The 19,617-nt window shown below is 40.2% G+C and overlaps 2 protein-coding genes across 14 annotated transcripts in view; one reads left to right on the plus strand and one right to left on the minus strand.

Moving 5' to 3' along the window:
- Positions 1-1,301: 1,301 nt before the first annotated feature.
- On the plus strand, positions 1,302-11,644 carry LOC115450233 (DNA ligase 1). 11 transcript variants are annotated; one of them, XM_037441916.1, is made up of 15 exons: positions 1,302-1,389; positions 3,234-3,379; positions 3,759-4,248; positions 4,667-4,921; positions 5,398-5,601; positions 6,045-6,129; positions 6,564-6,705; positions 6,854-7,044; positions 7,208-7,519; positions 7,678-7,798; positions 8,173-8,335; positions 8,933-9,096; positions 9,414-9,655; positions 9,759-9,905; positions 10,316-11,644. In XM_037441916.1, the coding sequence occupies exons 2-15, from the start codon at positions 3,263-3,265 to the stop codon at positions 10,446-10,448; spliced, it is 2,766 nt and encodes a 921-aa protein (XP_037297813.1). In that variant the 5' UTR covers positions 1,302-1,389; positions 3,234-3,262; the 3' UTR covers positions 10,449-11,644. The 11 variants fall into 11 exon arrangements, with proteins under 11 accessions (XP_037297813.1, XP_030034090.1, XP_037297781.1 ...); XM_030178230.2 differs by having other exon boundaries at positions 1,303-1,481; positions 3,101-3,379; XM_037441884.1 differs by having other exon boundaries at positions 1,303-1,389; positions 3,101-3,379.
- An 824-nt stretch (positions 11,645-12,468) lies between these two features.
- The window catches only part of LOC115450232 (low-density lipoprotein receptor-related protein 1), a 61,025-nt gene continuing 53,876 nt past the window's right edge, over positions 12,469-19,617 (minus strand). For 2 of the 3 annotated variants that reach the window (XM_037441872.1, XM_037441871.1), the window contains exons 65-68: positions 17,782-17,982; positions 17,133-17,473; positions 15,501-15,587; positions 12,469-14,553 (exon numbers count right to left, since the gene is read on the minus strand). In XM_037441872.1, the coding sequence (XP_037297769.1) occupies positions 14,482-14,553; positions 15,501-15,587; positions 17,133-17,473; positions 17,782-17,982 (701 nt within the window). In that variant the 3' untranslated portion in view covers positions 12,469-14,481. The remainder of the gene's footprint in view (positions 14,554-15,500; positions 15,588-17,132; positions 17,474-17,781; positions 17,983-19,617) is intronic. The other variant, XM_037441875.1, reaches the window with a different exon arrangement.

The raw sequence follows: 19,617 nt of genomic DNA on the forward strand, positions 1-19,617 counted from the left end.
GTTAGATCTGGCGAACGACTAATATCTTCTTCCATTACTTCTGTTTCCGTCGCAGTAGTTAGTAATTCTTTGACATACTGGATTACTTTAGAACATGCCATGGGATCTTGAAAATGAATATTTTTGAACCTTGGGTCTAGCAATGTAGATACAGCAAGTATTTGAACATGTTTAGAGGGTAACAAGCGTTTACTGATCTCAGTCATTATGTTCTGCTTAAGATCCTGACCCATAGAACTCTTTGTTTTAATGTTATTAATTTTCAGGTTTAGCCTTCGTGTTATGGGAATGACTTTGCTGCTGGTGACATAGTCTTCTCCACATATTTCTTTAGTAACCATTTCTATGGGGGTAAAACTTCAAAAATGTCAGTCAACTCTTCAATACCTTTTGCAGTTATCATTGGAGGAGCACTGGTATGACAATTAACAATTTGATTAATCGTTGGTCGCAGATCTAAAAATCTTTCCACCATATAAAAGGTGGAATTCCAGCGAGTGGAGACGTCTTATATTAATTTTAGATCAGAATGCTTTCGTAATTCATCACTCGCCACTACACTATGCTTGAACCAGGTGACAATCCTTTTGACTGATCCAATAAATTCTGGCAATTGATTTGTTTTTGCAATTGATTTTTGAGCTACCAAATTAAGTAGGTGAGCAAAACAAATAATATGGCATTTTTTTCCAAATGAGATCTCTTCAGCTTTAACAACATTTACTCCTCCATCAGTTACAACAGCGGATACTTTTTCTAGATCTATACACTATTCTTGACATGTCTGCAACAGCATTCTTCCAATGTATTCAGCAGTTTGTGATTCGGCTAACTCATAAACTCCTAGAGTCACTGATGTCATGCCTTCTTCGTCATAAAAGTGTATAGTGACACTAAGAAAACTCCTAGTCTGCATGGTATCCGTCCATATGTCAGTTGTCAGGGTTATATTACCACTTAGGCCTTTGATTTTATTTTTAAAAAGATTCTGTGTAACTTCATATCGGTTCTCTAGCATTCTCTTGAAAGTATGCCTGGATGGGATTTTATACAGAGCTGCAGCTGTTCTCATTAAATTTATAAATCCTTCATTTTTAACAATCTGGAATGGCTGTGTACCTTTGCAAATCATAAACAAGATAGCATTTGTAAGGCAAATTCCTTTAGCTCCATTTTCAGAGAATTCAGTTATTCTCCTGAGACTCTGATTTAGTGTCGGCTGAAATATTTTTTTGTGACTAGACGATATGATTATCGAACATCGATATTCATCGAGCATCCCTAGTTTCAACTGTCAAATGGCAACAATCAACGTTGCCGAACGTAAATTTTCCCGCGAAATTTATCTACATCATGTGAATAAATATATCACGCAGCTTTTATGACACTGTACTGTATATCTATTCATATTGTGATCTAGTTTCGTATTGTATCAATATATAATATATACTAGTTTGTTACTAGACCGGTGTTGGTTTAACGTAAGCTGATTATACTCTGTAATATCGAATAATTTACAAATAACGACGTGTTGGTGTAGATAAATTGTTAATGTGTATGATTTTCCACTCTAAGATAAGATTTAGGGTTTCTTAGAATGAACATTATAAAGCAATGTAATATTGCCACAATATATATGTCAAGTGACCTGTATCCTGACATGTGGCTAAGGTTGTTTTTCACCAGAAATGTGCTATGCAAATATGATGCAAGGATTTCAAAGCTATGCTACAAAACTGTGTGACCATTAATGATCAGCTTTGTAGCGGAGCTAGTGAAATATGTAATTATTCAAATGTACAAATGTACTTGTTACTCCGTAAGAATGCTGGAACGACTCATCGTCAGATCTTTGGAACGATGTAAAGCATTCAGATTGTGTTGAGTGATATTTATTATCATTTCGGCAGAGGGCTGTCCGCCCTTAGTGCATGTTGTGTGAGTTTAAGCATATTGACGGCAGTATGAAAGGTAGACCTCATGCTGCTGTTGAGCCGATGGCGTTCTTGGGTGCGTGGGAGTCTCTAAGAACTACCACAAATGGAGACAGAACATAGATGGTTGTGGAAGACAACTTGAGACTCATCCACCGGGCATTTCTGTCAGAGAAAGCCCAGTGCCTGTCCTAATGAGCGGAGGATGACCACTGCAGAGTTTTAGTTGGTATGCCATGCATATGTATATAGCCTTAGGGACCCTGCTGGCGATCACCCGAAGGTTCCATCTTTCCAAACAGCTCAATGCCATGTTGTATGGTAAAACCAACATAACTGCTTAATCATCCATCATGATGGCTTGGCACTGGTAATAAGCCACTTTTGCCATAAAACACATTTTTTTTTAATAATATGATGCAGTGAGTAATGTTTAATTATAACTACTTAAGGTTCCTGTCAAATATAAAAGGAAGTTTCCTTTCCTTCCTTTATATTCTTAATTGATAGTTATCAACTATATGTGGGGGCGCACTGTGCATCCCCGTAGTATTGTGTGTGTATTTAATACAACACTGCTGCTGATTGATTAGTTACTAACTCATGCAATCGGTGACCATCAGCCTTTAGTCTGAGAGGAAGTAAGATTACAATAGCTGACTTCTTCTATAGAAACACCTAATGACTGTTCCTCTGGAGCTGGTGACATGTTTGTTGTACGTTAAGCAACTGCCTTGGCGTAGTAATACGAGATACAAATATGACTACCATTTTTGCAGTCCTGGGTTAGAATCCTGTGTTGGACCAGAGTAATTGTAACTGGGTTTTTCAATTTGAAAAATTACTCATTCGCACCTCAGAGTTGAGAGGATGGCGGTATGTTACTCCCATGCCCCAGAAAGCATGTAAAGCCGCTGGTCCTGCGCCTTATCCTTCTCCAGTCATATTGGATTACATTACTGGACCATAAGAGTTAAGGAACAAAAGTGCACCTGTCTATTGGGCATGCACTTGTGCACAATAATATCTACTGCGTTTTTGGCTTATCTCGGTTGAGATTGACCATCTGGGTCGAAATTTCGCTAGGAAGAATTTATTCATTAGGTCATGAGTGTACAGCAATAATTTTTTTTTTGTTTATTTGTTGAGGATCATTTTTATTTTAGGTATAGCACAATGAGTAACTATCTCTTCGTAATGACCTCATGAACAATATCGTAAAATTCACACCTAGATTAGTTTACAAAACTCTTGCTAGCAATACATATAAGATACATATATTCAAAAACATATACACAGTGAATCCATGTGCTGTACTTGAAAGAACTATGGCACAAAAGACTATAAGATCATTTTTCAAATTGACTCCACCTAAACCAGCGAGGGGATCACCTGCAACTGATGGACTCACCTCACCAAAACCAGAAGTAGAAAAGGAAGAGAAGGTAATTTTTTTTCTGTCTCTTATTTTATGGTTAGTATTGTGTACCAAATGTAAAGTTGACCAACACCTGTGTCTCTGTGGTTGCCTTTCATCTGCTAGACAACACAAAAAGCCTGGAAAAGATTTCTTGAAGACATTATCTATTGCAATAAGGACACCATTTGTACTTGAAGCTTCAAGACTGCGTCATATCTAAACAACCTGTTTTTGATAAGCGTTACTGTACCTACATTATTAAAAAAAACATATTGCAATGCTATGTTTATGGATAATGTAGGTAAAAAATGTGATTAGTTATATAGGACCACTCAAATTAAATTCTTGTAAACTTTAATATTTGATGTCACTTCTATTATTAAACCACATGCATTATTTTACAGCCATCATCAAAAAGGCAGCGTTTAGACAGCAGTGACAGTGACTCTGTGTCACCAAAGACACCAACACAAAAGAAAAAACGACAGCGCATTTACAGTTCCAGCAGTGAATCTCAATCTCCTAAGAAAGTAGCAGAAAGTCCAGTTAAAAATGAATCGCCAAACAAAACAAATGTTGAAGTTATAAAATCAGAACTCAACGCATCTTATGTGGAAAGTACAGTTAAAAAGGAAAACAATGTTAAAAAGTATGAATCGCCAAAAGCAAAAAAACAAACTGCTGAAAAAGTTTTAAAAGAAAGCAATAGGACATCTCCAAAAGAGAAAAACTCTATGAAGTCATTTTTGACTCAAGTAAAGAAGGAACCATCAGAAGAGGAAGTAGAACCTAAAGTTGAAAAAAAGAATGAGAAACCCAAGGAATTCTTCAAACTTATTAAGAAAGAGAACAAAGAAGAGAAAGAAGGTGCTGAAGAATCTAAACTAGTTCCAGGTATGATTTTTTTTAAAGAAAATATGTTGAATGTACAATGTTACAGCAAAATTTTAAATAGTTTAAGGTTATAGCTTAAGGTCCATTTTCATACAATTTAATATGACGAAATTTTAAAGGCCGAAATATCCATGCATATTAATTATTTTTACGTTTTTCTTTCAACTGCGAGAACTAATCACTAACTGGACGTGAATTTAAATTCTTTACTTGCCAATACTTGTTTAGTTACCCAGATTAAAGGTGAAACAAAATGTATGAAAAATGGACCTTAAGCTATAACCTTAATATAAGATTTTCTGTCTAGAAGTTTAATGTAGCAATTCAATGTCTAACATTCGCGTAAACATAAGAAATCATTATGTTTAATGTAGCAATCATAGAATTGTAATTAAGTTTAACTCCTCCAAACATACAGAGGCAGAATACAACCCTGGCAAAGCCAAGTACCACCCCATAAAGGATGCATGCTGGTCCAAAGGCCAGGAGGTGCCGTACATCGCGCTGGCGCGGACCCTGGAGGTCATCGAGGGTACCTCGGCGAGGCTGAAGATGATCGAAATCCTGAGCAATTACTTCAGATCGGTGATAGTTCTCACGCCCGAAGATCTGTTGCCGAGTGTGTACATGTGTCTCAACCAGCTGGCGCCCGCGTATCACAGCTTGGAGTTGGGTAAGTGTTACAAAAAAAAAATATTTGTAAGCATGAATAAGGGGCCGTTCAAGTGTTACGTAACGCAATTTGGGAGGGATGGGGGGTCTTGTAAAACTTTACGATGCGTTACAAAGGCGGGAGAGGGTTTCGTACAAAGCGTTATGTAACATTTTTATTTTTTTAATTTAAAGAAATAATAAATGTATTTTAGCGACTTTGCGGTATTTTGCGTAAAATAATTGTGAATATTAGAAAAAAAAATGTAAATTTAGAGTTACGTATCTTTTGGAAGGGAGGGGGTCGTACTGGTAAACGTTACGCCGCGTTACATGGGGGAGTGGGGGGGTCAAAAATCTTCATTAATTGCGTTACGTAATACTTGAACGGCCCCTAACACGTGTACTTACTTAATTTATATAGGTATTACTTTTCTTTAAAATGTCTTGTATTAAGAATGTAGTTGTGCCCATAGTGTCCATGTCCCGTGTCCGCAGGCATAGCGGAGACGTACCTAATGAAAGCGGTGGGCCAGTGCACGGGGCGCTCGCTGGCGCACGTGCGCGCGGCGGCGCGGCGCGCGGGCGACCTCGGCGCGGCGGCGCAGGCGGCGCGCGACGCGCAGCGCACCATGTTCGCCGCGCCGCATCTGCGCCTGCGCCGCGTCTTCCAGGCCTTACAGGACATCGCGCGTATGACCGGTAAGATTCAGTGCCGCGTTCCGGGATCAACATGTGTATCTCGGGTTTGTAAATGGTGTCGACTGGCTAGGGGTAATCAATAAGCATCTATCCTCAATTAATGCTATATTTGGATCCCACCTCATCAGGTGCAGTGGAGTCACTTTAACGTGACCATGTACTAGAATATTGTTTTAGTCTAATGTTTATACATAAAAAATACAACTTAAATATAAATAAAAACATGATTACAGCACATGAGTATATAGCTGTTGACCTTACACAAAGACTAAATACTGACAATCCCACGTATCAGCATGCATTGAACTCAGCCTACAAACATATGTCATAGTAAGTACAAAATTCAAAGGAGTAATATAAAGTTGCCAAGCCATGACCTGTGGCTTCACGCTAAAAATTATTGTCACTGCTTTATTATTCGTCACATTTAAATGTATGTGCAGGTCAGGCATCGGTAAACAAGAAAATCAATAAAATACAATCTTTATTTGTTGCGTGCAGACATTCAGAAGCGAAATATTTGATAAGGTAAGAAAATCATAAAACTTTGGGGAAGGGCCGTTAATGCTTCTCCCAATTACCATTTATTTTGTTTAAACAAAGATTCATCCCTTCATTCATTGACATATAATCTTACTTTTTTCTTGTCAAATTATATTTGGATGTTTGTTAAAAATAAACACACGTAACCATTAAATCGATTCAGATAAAATTTGGCACACGGGTAAACCATGTCCTCAAATAACACACATACTTTAATCCAGGTAAATTGCGCTCTTCTGCTCTTGGAGTAAATCTGCTATGTCATTAAATAAATCAACTATTATATTTATAGATAGCTATAGTGATTTAGGCGTTTTTGTAGCTGGAAAGCTTTTACGCGGGCAAAGCCGCGAGCAGTACTTAGTGATAATTAAATGTATGAGTAGTGAAGTAGTAAGTGAGTGTTGTGTCTGCGCCAGGTCGTTGGAGGGCAAGTTGCGCGTGGGCCTGGCGGAGCAGTCTGCACTGCACGCGCTGGGGCTCGCGGCGGCCACCACCCCACCACATAAAGGGGGCGAAATACTCGACGCCTCCAAGGACATGACACCGGAACAGTTCAAGGTAGGGGCTCGAACATCGTCATCACAATTGATCGGTCTCACCTACAACTATTACTCTCATATTAATTTTCCTGCTAGCTTTATGGCTATTTTAGATGTATACTAGTGTGACTGTAACCATACGCTGTAACGTGTTGTGTGTGTGTCAGTCGCACGTGGAGGCGCACGTGCTGGCGGTGAAGACGGCGTACTGCGAGTGCCCGGACTACGGGCGCGTGGTGGCGGCGCTGCTGGCGGGCGGGCCGGCGGCGCTGGCGGCGCGCTGCGTGCTGACGCCGGGCGTGCCGCTCAAGCCCATGCTGGCGCACCCCACGCGCGGCGTGCACGAGATATTCAACAGGTCTGTGGCACACTATTATGTCACATGTAGTTTTCTTCATTTTAGTATGCAAATGTATATCTCTTATATTATATATTCAACAAAAGGAATTCTTTTTTTTTTACTCAGCCCTCAAGATGTTTCTAATATAACACAACTAAATTGTTTGTTTATTTAAATACAGGTTCGAAGGTTGTGAGTTCACGTGTGAGTGGAAGTATGACGGCGAGCGCGCGCAGATCCACGTGCCGAGCATAGCTAGGCACACTACCGCGCCAGACACCACACCAGAAACTAAGTCTGACACTGCAAAGGACACCACGTCAGAAACTAAGCCTGACACTGCGTCAGACACCACATCAGAAACTAAGCCTGACAGTGCATCAGACACCGCGTCAGAAACTAAGCCTGATACTGCGTCAGACACTGTGCCACAGCTCGCGCCAGACCTCGCGCACGCAAGCGTGTTCAGCCGAAACCAAGAGAACAATACCACGTTCGTATAATCTATCAAAACTTACTATAGAGCAGTGTAATTACTTTATGGCATCAAGAAAAAAAAACATTAATCGTGATATACTTTAATTCGAAAAGTTCCTACTTTTCTTTTTCAACATGTCCTGTTATGATAAACTGCATAAAACATGGTTTCAGTAAATACCCGGATATAATCCGTCGTCTGCCGTCGCTGCTGGGCCCCGACGTGCACAGCTGCGTGCTGGACTGCGAGGCCGTCGCGTACGACGTCGTCAACAAACAGATATTGCCATTCCAGGTCAATATAAAATTTATTAAATTCGTACAAATAAGAGAGGTATTTCGGCTGTTACTTACTGATGTCTCAAGATAATATGAATGGGGTGAAACGGAAAATAAATCAAAGCAAATTAATTGTTCACTGCTGCGCCAATAAAAGATTTTTTCTTTCTTCTTCTATTCATCAGACATCTGAACGTTATGCGGACTATTCAGCATGTTAATTCTTGTTACGTCTAGTCAGTCATATACCTACACTAATAGGAGTCATAATTATTTTATTTTTATTTTATTATATTGTTGCAGTATAAATAATGTGTATTATTTTGTGAATGTATATCGAAGATGATAAGTACATTTACAATTATTTTAGTAATTTGCACAATGTGTTAGATCCTGTCGACGCGCAAGCGCAAAGACGCGTCCGAGGCGGAGATCAAGGTGCAGGTGTGCGTGTTCGTGTTCGACCTGCTGTTCCTCAACGGCCGCGCGCTCGTCCGCGAGCCGCTGCACTCGCGGCGACAGCTGCTCCGCACACACTTCCACGAGGTCGAGGGTAAGATGCACTCTCAAACAGATAAGATAAACAGACTTAAATTAATAAAAACGCTAAAATGCAATAGATTAAGACAGAGTTAGAAATAGTTAGAAAAATATGATAAATATAGTATTGTTAAATTAAAACATAAACCAAAAAATACAAAAATAAAAAACATAAATAAAGCAAAAAATAGCACTTGTCGTGGATAGGGGAAACGAGGGTGGGACGTGGGGACCCTCAAAAAAAAATAATAATAATAATGCACTCTCATCACCTCAGAGACTGGTTTGTTGTTGGTAGGATATATTTTATATCTGCCCAGAGAGCGATCACCGTACACAAAGTATAAAACCTGCCATAGTTGCCCACGTAAGTGTGTCGCGTTCCAAGATCAGCCTGTGTATATCCGGTTCCAACAGGCCGGCATAATTGTGTAGACTGCCGAGGTGTAATCATCTCTCGTCAGTCTACATTCTATTCGACACCATTCCACTTACCATTAGATGCAGTGAAAATGGCAATATTTTATTCTTTAAATATAATATTGTTACTATTTCCAATTTTACTAGTGTTTACCCCAAATACCTGTTATTTATAATATTTACCTGACAGGCGAGTGGCAGTTCGCGACGTCAAAGGACTGTACCAGTATGGAGGAGGTGCAGCAGTTCCTGGAGGAGGCGGTGCACGGCTCGTGCGAGGGACTCATGGTTAAGTCGCTGAAAGGGCCCACCGCTTACTACGACATCGCCAGAAGGTCCAAGAACTGGCTCAAGGTACGATTATGGATTGAGTGACTGCAGATTGGTTATTATGTCAGAGCGCAAAGAAAGTAAACCTTTTGAAATAGCGTTCTTAGTTCGACCCCGGTGTATTTTATTGGAAAGATAAGCTTAATTCATCGCTCCGTCGACACCCAAAAAAATATGATTTACTGAGTATCTTAGATATTTCAAAACTAGCTAGAGTAGCTACTTTTTATAGCGGGACTTTTATCCGGGATAATTTTGATCCCAGTCACAAGTCAAAATAAATAAAGAAATCGTAGGAGTACTAGCTGCCTTGTCCAATTATTATGAGCTATGTATTGCAGCTGAAGAAGGACTACCTGGAGGGCGTGGGCGACACGATCGACGCGGTGGTGCTGGGCGCGTACCACGGCCGCGGCAAGAGAGCCGGCGTGTACGGCGGCTTCCTGCTCGCCTGCTACGACCCCGCCGCCGACGAGTACCAGGCGCTCTGCAAGATCGGCACCGGCTTCAGCGACCAGCAGCTCGCAGAGCTGGCGGAGAAACTAAAGCCGCATCTCATCGACGCGCCCCGATCGTATTATAGGTTACTATCTCTTGTAGAGCGTAAAGTTTTTTTAGCCTCGCTTTTATGTTTTGTCGTATATAGCCACACAAATATAAATAACTCAATAAGACCCCTCCCGCAGGTTCGACCGCTCGCACGCGGCGGAGGCGTGGGCGGAGGCGCGCGTGGTGCTGGAGGTGCGCTGCGCGGACCTGTCGCTGTCGCCGGCGCACGCGGCGGCGCGCGGGCTCGTGGACGCGCACAAGGGCGTGTCGCTGCGCTTCCCCAGGTACCCGCGCCCCACACGAACGAACTGCATGGGACACGCTTGTTGTGTCACCTATTACCACACAACTGTCGACAATTGACATTGTAAAATTAATCGCAGTGTTAATGTGACAGTCAGTTTACTAATATCTGAGTGCCGACCGACTTGCTTCAAATCAAAAATATTGACCATGACCATACATCCGCAGTATCCGAGTAGTAAATCTGTAACATAGTGTTATTTTCTCTTTGAGAAAATTTTGTAGTGAGTGGGGCAGTGAACTCAAAGTATTGGATCTTTTATTGACCTTTATGGCGTTGTATGTCCCACGTTTGCATATAAATACTTGAACGTTAACTTACTCGATCCAAACTCTTTATTGTTTATGCCTGAGATACCGTACATCAATCTCACTGTTGGTATCGCTGCAGACTGGTGCGCATCCGCGACGACAAGACCGGCGAGCAGGCGACCACGGCGCAGCAGATCGCCGACATGTACCTTGCGCAGGACCAGGTCAAGAACCAGCCCAAGCAGGCCGTGGACCTCGACGACTTCTACTAAACATACTTGTACGAACTGGAGGTAGTCTCTATAGTAACACTGAGGTATTTTGTGTCGCTGGCCATGAGAGACTAACCACCGTTTTCAGAAAGCGACTAATATTTTTAGGTCTACCGCGACAGTGGGCCAAACAGAACAAAGTTTATTAGAGATGCTTTTAAATGACTTATGTCGATTGGTTTACCCTCGGGATACCCAGATTACAACTATTATTGTTTATTAAATATGGCAGTAAATTATTAAGGCTTGTTTCTTTTAGGGCTTTAATGTGGGCAGCATAAATAGCTTTTTGTCGGTTCCTGTATCAGAAGAGGCTAAGGCTAAAAAAAATATTTTGATTTCATGGAAATTTAGTAGGCACGGATAGAAGTGGACGTACGGAGCGACATATTCGCGAAATAACGACCAAGCTCCTTAGATTTAAAAAAAATAAATATATATATTAGTTTTATAATGTTAAATATTATCCAAAAGTTAACTATGGACAGCTCATGCAAATCATTTGGTGTTTTTTGCGAGCCTTGTATTAGATATCATTTACTCAGGCGTCATGTAATAACATTAGTACAATGAGAATTGAATCTATACATATTCTCAGTTAATTACTCGCCACACCATTGATACCGTCTTATACAATGTAACTTGTGGGCCCATTGATATATAAATACAATTGTCAATTGAAACACTATGCAAAATGAAAAGACGAGCATAACATCACCATGCCTTGAACGTATATGCGATATGTTATATTGTTTTACATCATGCAATATGTAAGTCTTGCCATTATTAAAAGATATCATGGAAACATTATTTAAAAAAAATAATTAATGAGGCACAAGATTTCAAGCGTGTACTGAGACCAAGGTGGCTGAGAATCTTTATAATAGTTAATCTGTAATTCACTGAGTACCGCTCGTCGCCCTGAGGCGGAGTCTCAGGGTCTGTTCAAATTGCTGTGCAGTATTCCATTATGGTAAAGACGAGTTTTAGCGGCCAAATATTGTTAATAACATCTTATAATAAGCCGGCGATAAAAAAGGAAATAAAAAACAGTTTAAATCAAAACGCCAAAAGCGTCGTGTCAAGGTCGCGCCGCCAACTCGTTTTGTGTCCGCCACCACTGTCTCGAGTCTTCAATCTGTATATTAATATTGAACACGATATAATATGAATGAAATAAAAATTCAATTAATTTATATTTTGTTTTATTTTATAAAATAGTTCTACGTACCATCGGTCTAATTACAAAACATTATGGATAGAATGTGGTAGTTATATTAAAAAGAGTGACCCAGTGGCCAAATCATTACTTTAAATACAATATATAGATTTTTGGTGTCACTCACATTAAAAAGTGAACTCCAAAGGTCTATCACGTAAGAAGTTAAACATCAGCTAATCGACGTTGCTTTGGCACAAGAATTTCAAATGTACTCTTCCACACATAGTTTAACAGAAGTGGAGTGAGTATAGTTAGGACCTGTTTCACAATGTTTACGTAAATGTTGTCAGTTAACGTATTACACGGCGCATGTAGATAGTACTCACTTGCTTACATCATTTGGGGGACCATGTATTTTGTATTTGGTCGTCTTATAATTTGACAATAGCATTTACTCAAACTTATGAAACAAGCTCTTAGTAGTTACACAAAAATGTTGTACCATAAAGTAGACTTTTATCTAAACAACATTTAGTTCACCGGTTGTCGCGATCTCACACATACAGAACTACAGGCGAATAGGTATTATTTATTATTGGTATAGAAAAAAAACTATTCCATAATTGGCTATCTACAACTTGCAGAAGTTTCATAATTACACCAACGATCTAAATTAATTGTAGCCATCCGAGACGTTGTAAAAATAATAAAAACAATGTAAAAAACAAATCACAAAGTATAAAATTGTACTACAATTCATAATCTCGAGTGATATGTCGACAGCTCGCGACCTCCGCCGCAGGAAGTGCGCGGCCTTCAAAATACTTTAAAAACGTACGAAAATTAAACTGAGATTCATTTTCGTTGCATGAAATATAACTGATTGTTTTTATAACAAATTGCATACAAAATTACCTTTTTATAAAGTAATTGTTTTATGTTGATGGATCGTGTTTCTACTACATAAAAAAGCAGTAATAACTCGCCTAAGTTTGTTAAAAAAATACATAAATCTGATTATAATATTGGAAAATGATGCAATTGTAGTTAAATTAAAGCTGCCTCACGGAACGAAACACAACCGACAGCGGCCGCGCACCGACCGCGCGTCAAACAAAACTGGCCTCACAGTCTTAGGACAGAGCGTCTCAATTTCGGTGACGATAAATTAATTCATACAATTTAATTAAAATATAATTTCATTAAGGTTATAGCTTAAGGTCAATTTTTCATACATTTTGTTTCACCTTTAATCTGGGTAACTAAACAAGTATTGACAAGTAAAGAATTTAAATTCACGTCTAGTTAGTGATTAGTTCTCGCAGTTGAAAGAAAAACGTAAAAATAATTAATGTGCATGGATATTTCGGCCTTTAAAATTTCGTCGTATTTAATTATTTTTACGTTTTTCTTTCAACTGCGAGAACTAATCACTAACTAGACGTGAATTTAAATTCTTTACTTGTCAATACTTGTTTAGTTACCCAGATTAAAGGTGAAACAAAATGTATGAAAAATGGACCTTAAGCTATAACCTTAAAATACAAAAATGCGTCACTGGAGTCTCGAAACGAAGTGATATGGCACATAGTACCGACTACATGCGGAGAGAATCACAAGTTCAATAGTCTATAAATAAAAAATACCTAACGCTAAGTTACACTATTGATAAGTAGACACGGCAAGATTATGTACACGAGATTCACTTGACGTCACTGACGTGACGCGGCGTCACTAACGACTAACGTCGACGTTAACATATCCTTCAAGTTGACGTCGGGCCCGCTTGTGTCGCGGTTATCGGGCCATATAGAAGGGTTTAAGGTGCAGTTCACTGTGTATTCAAACATGTATACGATCTGGTTAATATTGGTACCGAGATCGTGAATTATTGACATTTTATAGATATTACTCATATGGCTTTTACATGTTGATAAGTTGAAAATTCAAGAAACCTTTAACGAAAGGTAAATTACTACGACATTGAAAATGACATTGCATACAACAGTCTATATATTTATGAATTCTTGATTTACCGCTGTTTACGTTTACAGACGCGCAGTATATTACATTATTTGTGCCCGTTTTCACCCAATATCCCTTAGTATAGGTATATTTTGTCATGTGGTACCGTGTTGGCCAGCTCTCTTCAATAATTAAGGAATAATCGGTGACAACCGGCATGAGGTCCTTACGAGTACGATAAATACAACCATTGGGGCAAGTAACGATACACTACTACCGGAGCTGGCGAGGCGGCGTCACGTGACCACCGCCCGGGGCCGTATTGTGTACCTATAGTTCACAGTTAGAATTATAATCGAGTTCAATTCTAATTACTAAGAAATATATTAATATAGCGTTATACTTGTGTAGGATATTTCGTAACCAATGAATTTTAGTGACAGTTTAGAAGTTAAAATGAAGTATTTCTTTATAACACATCCAAATAGGCCCCTCTAGTCCACTAAACTTACAGTAATACACATAAATATACAATTTTAAACGATTCACATTTGAGCTAAACTTGGGTTTTGATACATTCCAATAAGAGTATTGCATCACTTATAACTAGTTCGTGTCCCTGACTTTGCCGTGGTCGATATCGCCCCTTATCCTCATTGCTATAAGGAGGCATTTTCCAGCATTCATTCCAATGAGACAAGGCTTTAAGACCACTTAGAACGAATCACTATTCCGAAGTCACATGACCAGAATATGATTGTGATTGATTAGGAATATGTTAAATGTTTCCTAAGTGGTCCTTTGGCCCCTGATTGGTCCTTCCTCCGGGGTAGTCCCGTCGCTGTCCCGTCGCCGTCCCGTCGCCGTCCCGTCGCTGTCCCGTCGCCGTCCCGTCGCCGGCGCGTGTTAGAGCAGCGCGGCACGTTCTGGCGGCGGCGTCACGTCGTGCGATCCTTCCGACAGCAGGTTCGCATGTTCCTGCACACATATATTTAGCTATACATATAAATTTAAATTAAATGTTTAGAGAGGCTACATTGCGTTTGATAATTCAATGTTAAATATATTAAACCTTGATAGAGCTGGTAACCTTTGCAGTATGTAAGTAGTTACGATTGTATTTCACACATAATTGCTTGAGGTAAATACAAAATGCTTTAAAGTTGGTTTTTATAAGCATTGTTGGGTATTTTATGATCTTAATTTAAAACGTTTCTTGATCTAAAATTAAAAACAAAATGGCAAATAGTTTTTCTAACTCTGCCACTAAACTATAACTATGCATGAGTGGTTTTATTGTTAATACTTAATTTCCATAACTCCGTTTATATAAATTGTTATATTTTTTCAGCTACATTAAAATTATTCACGAATACTGTGGACGGTATTTATTTATAAGACATGTCAATAACATAGACTCTTGCATTAAAATTAACAATTATAACAACTTAGTATATAGCTATTATATTTACATCAAACTCGCGCAACGGTCTCTATAATATCAGATTTATATATTGTGCCGCGCTGGACACGGGCCTCCTCTACTACTGAGAGGGATTAGGCCTTAGTCCACCACGCTGGCCTAGTGCGGATTGGTAGACTTCACACACCCTCGAAATTCCTATAGAGAATTTTTCAGGTATACAGATATTCTCACGATGTTTTCCTTAACCGTTGAAGCAAGCGGTAGTTCACAAATAATATATGCATATTTCTTAGAAAAGTCAGAGCTGTGTGCCCTTGGGTTTTGAACCTGCGGACATTCGTCTCAGCATTCCGTTCACAACCAACTAGGCTATCGCCGCTTCCAAGGTAGGACAACAATAGTGTTACAGATCTATATTTTTTTTTACTATTTTAGGACTAAACGATAACAGGATGATCAGAACATGATTACTATAAAAAACTATGAAAGATATACATACCACGTGTTGACATACCTCAGTGGGGTTGTTCTGTTGTGGCGCGTACATGCTCTCGTACACGGGGTTCGCGAAGTGGTTCCCGCCGTTCTGTAACACGGACCGCTCGTTAATACTATTATAGGGATGTATCTTATCTATATATATAAAAATGAATTGCTGTTCGTTAGTCTCGCTAAAACTCGAGAACGGCTGAACGGATTTATCTTATCTTGGTCTTGAATTATTCGTGGAGGTCTAGGGAAGGTTTAAAAGGTGAGAAAAATTCGAATAATTGCCGGGAAAATCATCAAAACAGCATTTTTCTATTTCCCATACAAACGTTTTCTAACTAATACGTAGAGTCAATTTGAGCTTTATTGCTATTGTATAAAAGTTCACTGTTGTCTAAGCAATGTAGGTGTGTTCCTAACATCAAAGCAGTGTGCGTGGGAGCACAGAATATAATAATGTAATGTCGCGTTCTGAAACTCAACAAAAGTGATATCGCGGACCCGACTAAATTGAACAGTCACAAAATTTAATATATCATTAGTTATTTGGTTGGCTTCACGATATTATTTCTTTTGTTTTACTTTAAAATGCATGTTTTCGTTATGGACAATTTTTGAGCTACTTTTGCATATCTATACTTATAATAAATCTGTAGAGAGGTCAATTCTGTACATGAAATATATTTCCAAAAATAACTGGGGGTGATTAGGGATCGATACTGATGCCAAAAATGCAATTAGTAAAATTTTTGTCTGTCTGTCTGTATAACCGTTATAGAAACAAAAACTACTCGACGAATTTTAACTTAACTTGGTACAATTATTTTTCATACTCCTGAGCTGGTTATAGTATACTTTTCATCACGCTACAATTAATAGGAGCATAGCAGTGATGGAAAATGTTGGGAAAACGGGAGAAGTTACTCCATTTTTTAAGCTTCCGTCATTTCGTGTGCAACCTTAATGGTTAAAAGTTCCTTCGATTTCACCAGGATCCCATCATCAGACCCTGACCGGACAATCGGACCACCTGCATACCACCATAAATTAAAAAAACATCCCGACAAATTGAGCAACTTCTCCATTTTTGAAACCCGAAATCCACGCGGGCGAAGTTGCGGGCGGAAGCTAGTAATTTATATAATATCCATTTTCAATAATGACAAGCTTTGTTTTGAAGATTTAATACATAGATTATCAGTTTCGTAGTATCACATCAGACGAGGTGTTCGGTCGTGTGAAAAAATATTACATGTTGGAAAATTTTACATGACGTAAGCTAAGCTCGTAAAAACCAAGAAATTAAACATCTCGATTATAAGAGCTTAACTTCAAACTCATCTTTACAATGAATTATCGGTGTCGGCGGTTTATGCAAATGTTGATATTTAATGTGGAGGAAAGCCCCGCGGAGTCGGAACTCGTTTCGCAAATTGATACAATGAGGTATTGCTTTACACATTATTTATCTTTTTTATTACCTTGGGGAAATCGCTCTGAGATGACGGTGTACCTACAATGTGAGACTGATGAGTTCTTTGGTTATTTTATTTGCCCTTGACAACAGGTTGTTATTGTAAATTAAATGGTTCCCTCTTTCGGTATGTGACATAATATTTGTAAGGATGAAGAAGCGTGTTACCGCGTGTGGATGGTTGTGGTGCGGGTGGTGCGGGTGGTGCGGGGGGTGCGGGAGGGGCGGCTCGAGCTCGTCCTCGCCCGCCAGGTACATGGGGTTGGAGATCTCCACGTTGTCGGCGAGCCGCGCGTGCAGGAAGGCGCCGCGCCGCCGCCGCCGCAGCCACAGTGCCGCCGCCACCGCTGCCGCCAGCGCCAGCAGCGCCAGCGGAGCGCCCGCCCACGCGCCCGCGCCTCCGCCCCCCGCGCCCGCGCCCGCGCCCGCCGCCTCGTGCAGCACCTCGGGCGGACACGTGGCGCCCACCGGACACACGCATTGTATTGGACCCGCTTCTGTCGCGCTCACTACAAATTATACTACATTTAACATCGCCATCCAAATCTCTAAAATAATCACTTTGTATGAAAGTATCGACTTGATAGTGATAATAGGCGTTTTACAAAAAACTCACATCATGTTTTATCGATGCCAGTGATCAAAACTAATCATTGGTCTATAATTATTAGGCATTAGCATAATATTTAACTTTTTTTAATTACAATATTTTAGTAAATTTTTGAAATCAAAGTTGATCGACATTCACTTGATCAAGATATTGTTTTGGAAATGTCTACTGGGAAATACACTATAGTGCGTCATGCAGAGTGCGTACCGTCGGGGCCCCAGACGCAGAGCGCGGGCGCGGGGCAGTGCGCGGAGTCACACGCGTGGTCGTGGCCGAGGTACAGCGAGCAGCGCGCGCCGCCCCACGCGCCCGCGCACGCGCACCGCGCCGCGCCCGCCGCGCCCGCCCGCCCCGCCACGTGCACGCACCACCCGCCGTTCACACAGGCCAGCCCGCACGAGTCCGACTCTGTACACAATAATTATGGGTATAACGAAGGGTTTGAACTATTTATACCAAAAAAGGACGAGATTATTACTTCGTGTGTTTTCTTACGTCGTGTATTTACTGACATTCCGTTTCATTAAATTACAAATACTCTACTGTTGCAGCAAGTATAATAAAATGAATATATTATTATGTAAATCCCTACAGAATACATTCCTAACTCATAATACAATACAGATATTCTAACCTTATATTATACCTAAGGAATTTCCGATACCAAGAACTCCCAAACAACACTAAAATAAATAGTTACAAGCAACAATTAAATCTCAATGAGGTAATCAATCCGCCACCACATTATCATCTCTCATCGAGCCGAGGAGGCTGCCCAATAACTTACAAATGTAACAAGCCGTGCATTTCTCTGTTGGCCGAGTTCCAATCAACGCGTCACTTGTGTAGACATTACTCTACTCAACAGCGCTACTACCGCTTGCAGTGAACATCTAGCATGAGATAATAATTAGTACGACATGATCGTAACACACGAGTGAATCATTAGTAATAGTGTAAAAATGCTTTGATAATCACATAGACAAACAGAGTGGCACTTATGATACGTCAAAACAATTTGTATGAATAATTGTTATTATTACTAAATTACATTTAAATCTCTCATATGGATATTTTTAAATTAGGGATACAATTAATAAAAACGCACGAAGCAAACTAAAGTAGGTCGCTCGGGCTGACAGAAGACATAAAGAGATATATTTTCATTGTATAGGTATGAGCTCTACAATGAGTCCCCGTTAACCTGACGGGAAGTGGAGTGGGGTCCAATATTACCCTTCAGCAGTCGACACTATTATGCCGACCAGTTGGAACCGGATACCCACAGGCTGATCCCAGAACGTCACACACGAGGGCCACTATAGCGGGTTTTAATACCTTACTTACGGCGGTCGCTATCCTGGCGGGTAAAAAATATATCCTATCACTAACAGCAATATACACCCGTCGCGATCTTCACCGGTGAGGATATTACGAGCCTTTGACTAGCTAACCTTCCAGCCTATCACTAGCTACCTAGTTGATGACTACCCGACGAAGAAAGGCAGAAACAAACTTCTATATAAATATTAGTGTGTGCTCTATGTTTTCGATGCGGCAGTGAATCCATCGCACTGGACATAAGTACACTGCAATCGTAATAAATGTCGAATATAAACAATAGAAACAGCGGTCAGAACAAGTCACTGCGCCGGGTCTATCGACACGTGCGCTCGCTAACAAAACGGATATCAATGTATTATATTGAAGCAGTGTTGAACAAACGCTTGTCCAAAAAAATTACGAACTAACACACTATGTCAATAGAGCAAGACAGTGGCGAGTGTGGGCGGCGGGCGGCGGGCGGTGTGACGTCACCGGCGGAAACACCGCCGCATCGGTTACGTCACGCGTCCTTTACGAGCGCTTGTTATGAAACGCGCCATTGAGCCTTTAATCCGTACAGTTCGACAGCACAACTGGTGCATTCTGGGTCACGTGCTGTAGGGAATTGTTGCTTTGCCAGGCCACTCGTCTGCCAACAGCTTATATGACCTTAGCATGATCGACAGACGACCTGATAAAGGTCGTAAGAATTCGCTG

The sequence above is a fragment of the Manduca sexta genome, chromosome 4 (genome assembly GCF_014839805.1).
Source record: "Manduca sexta isolate Smith_Timp_Sample1 chromosome 4, JHU_Msex_v1.0, whole genome shotgun sequence".
NCBI classification, from domain to species: Eukaryota; Metazoa; Arthropoda; class Insecta; order Lepidoptera; family Sphingidae; genus Manduca; species Manduca sexta.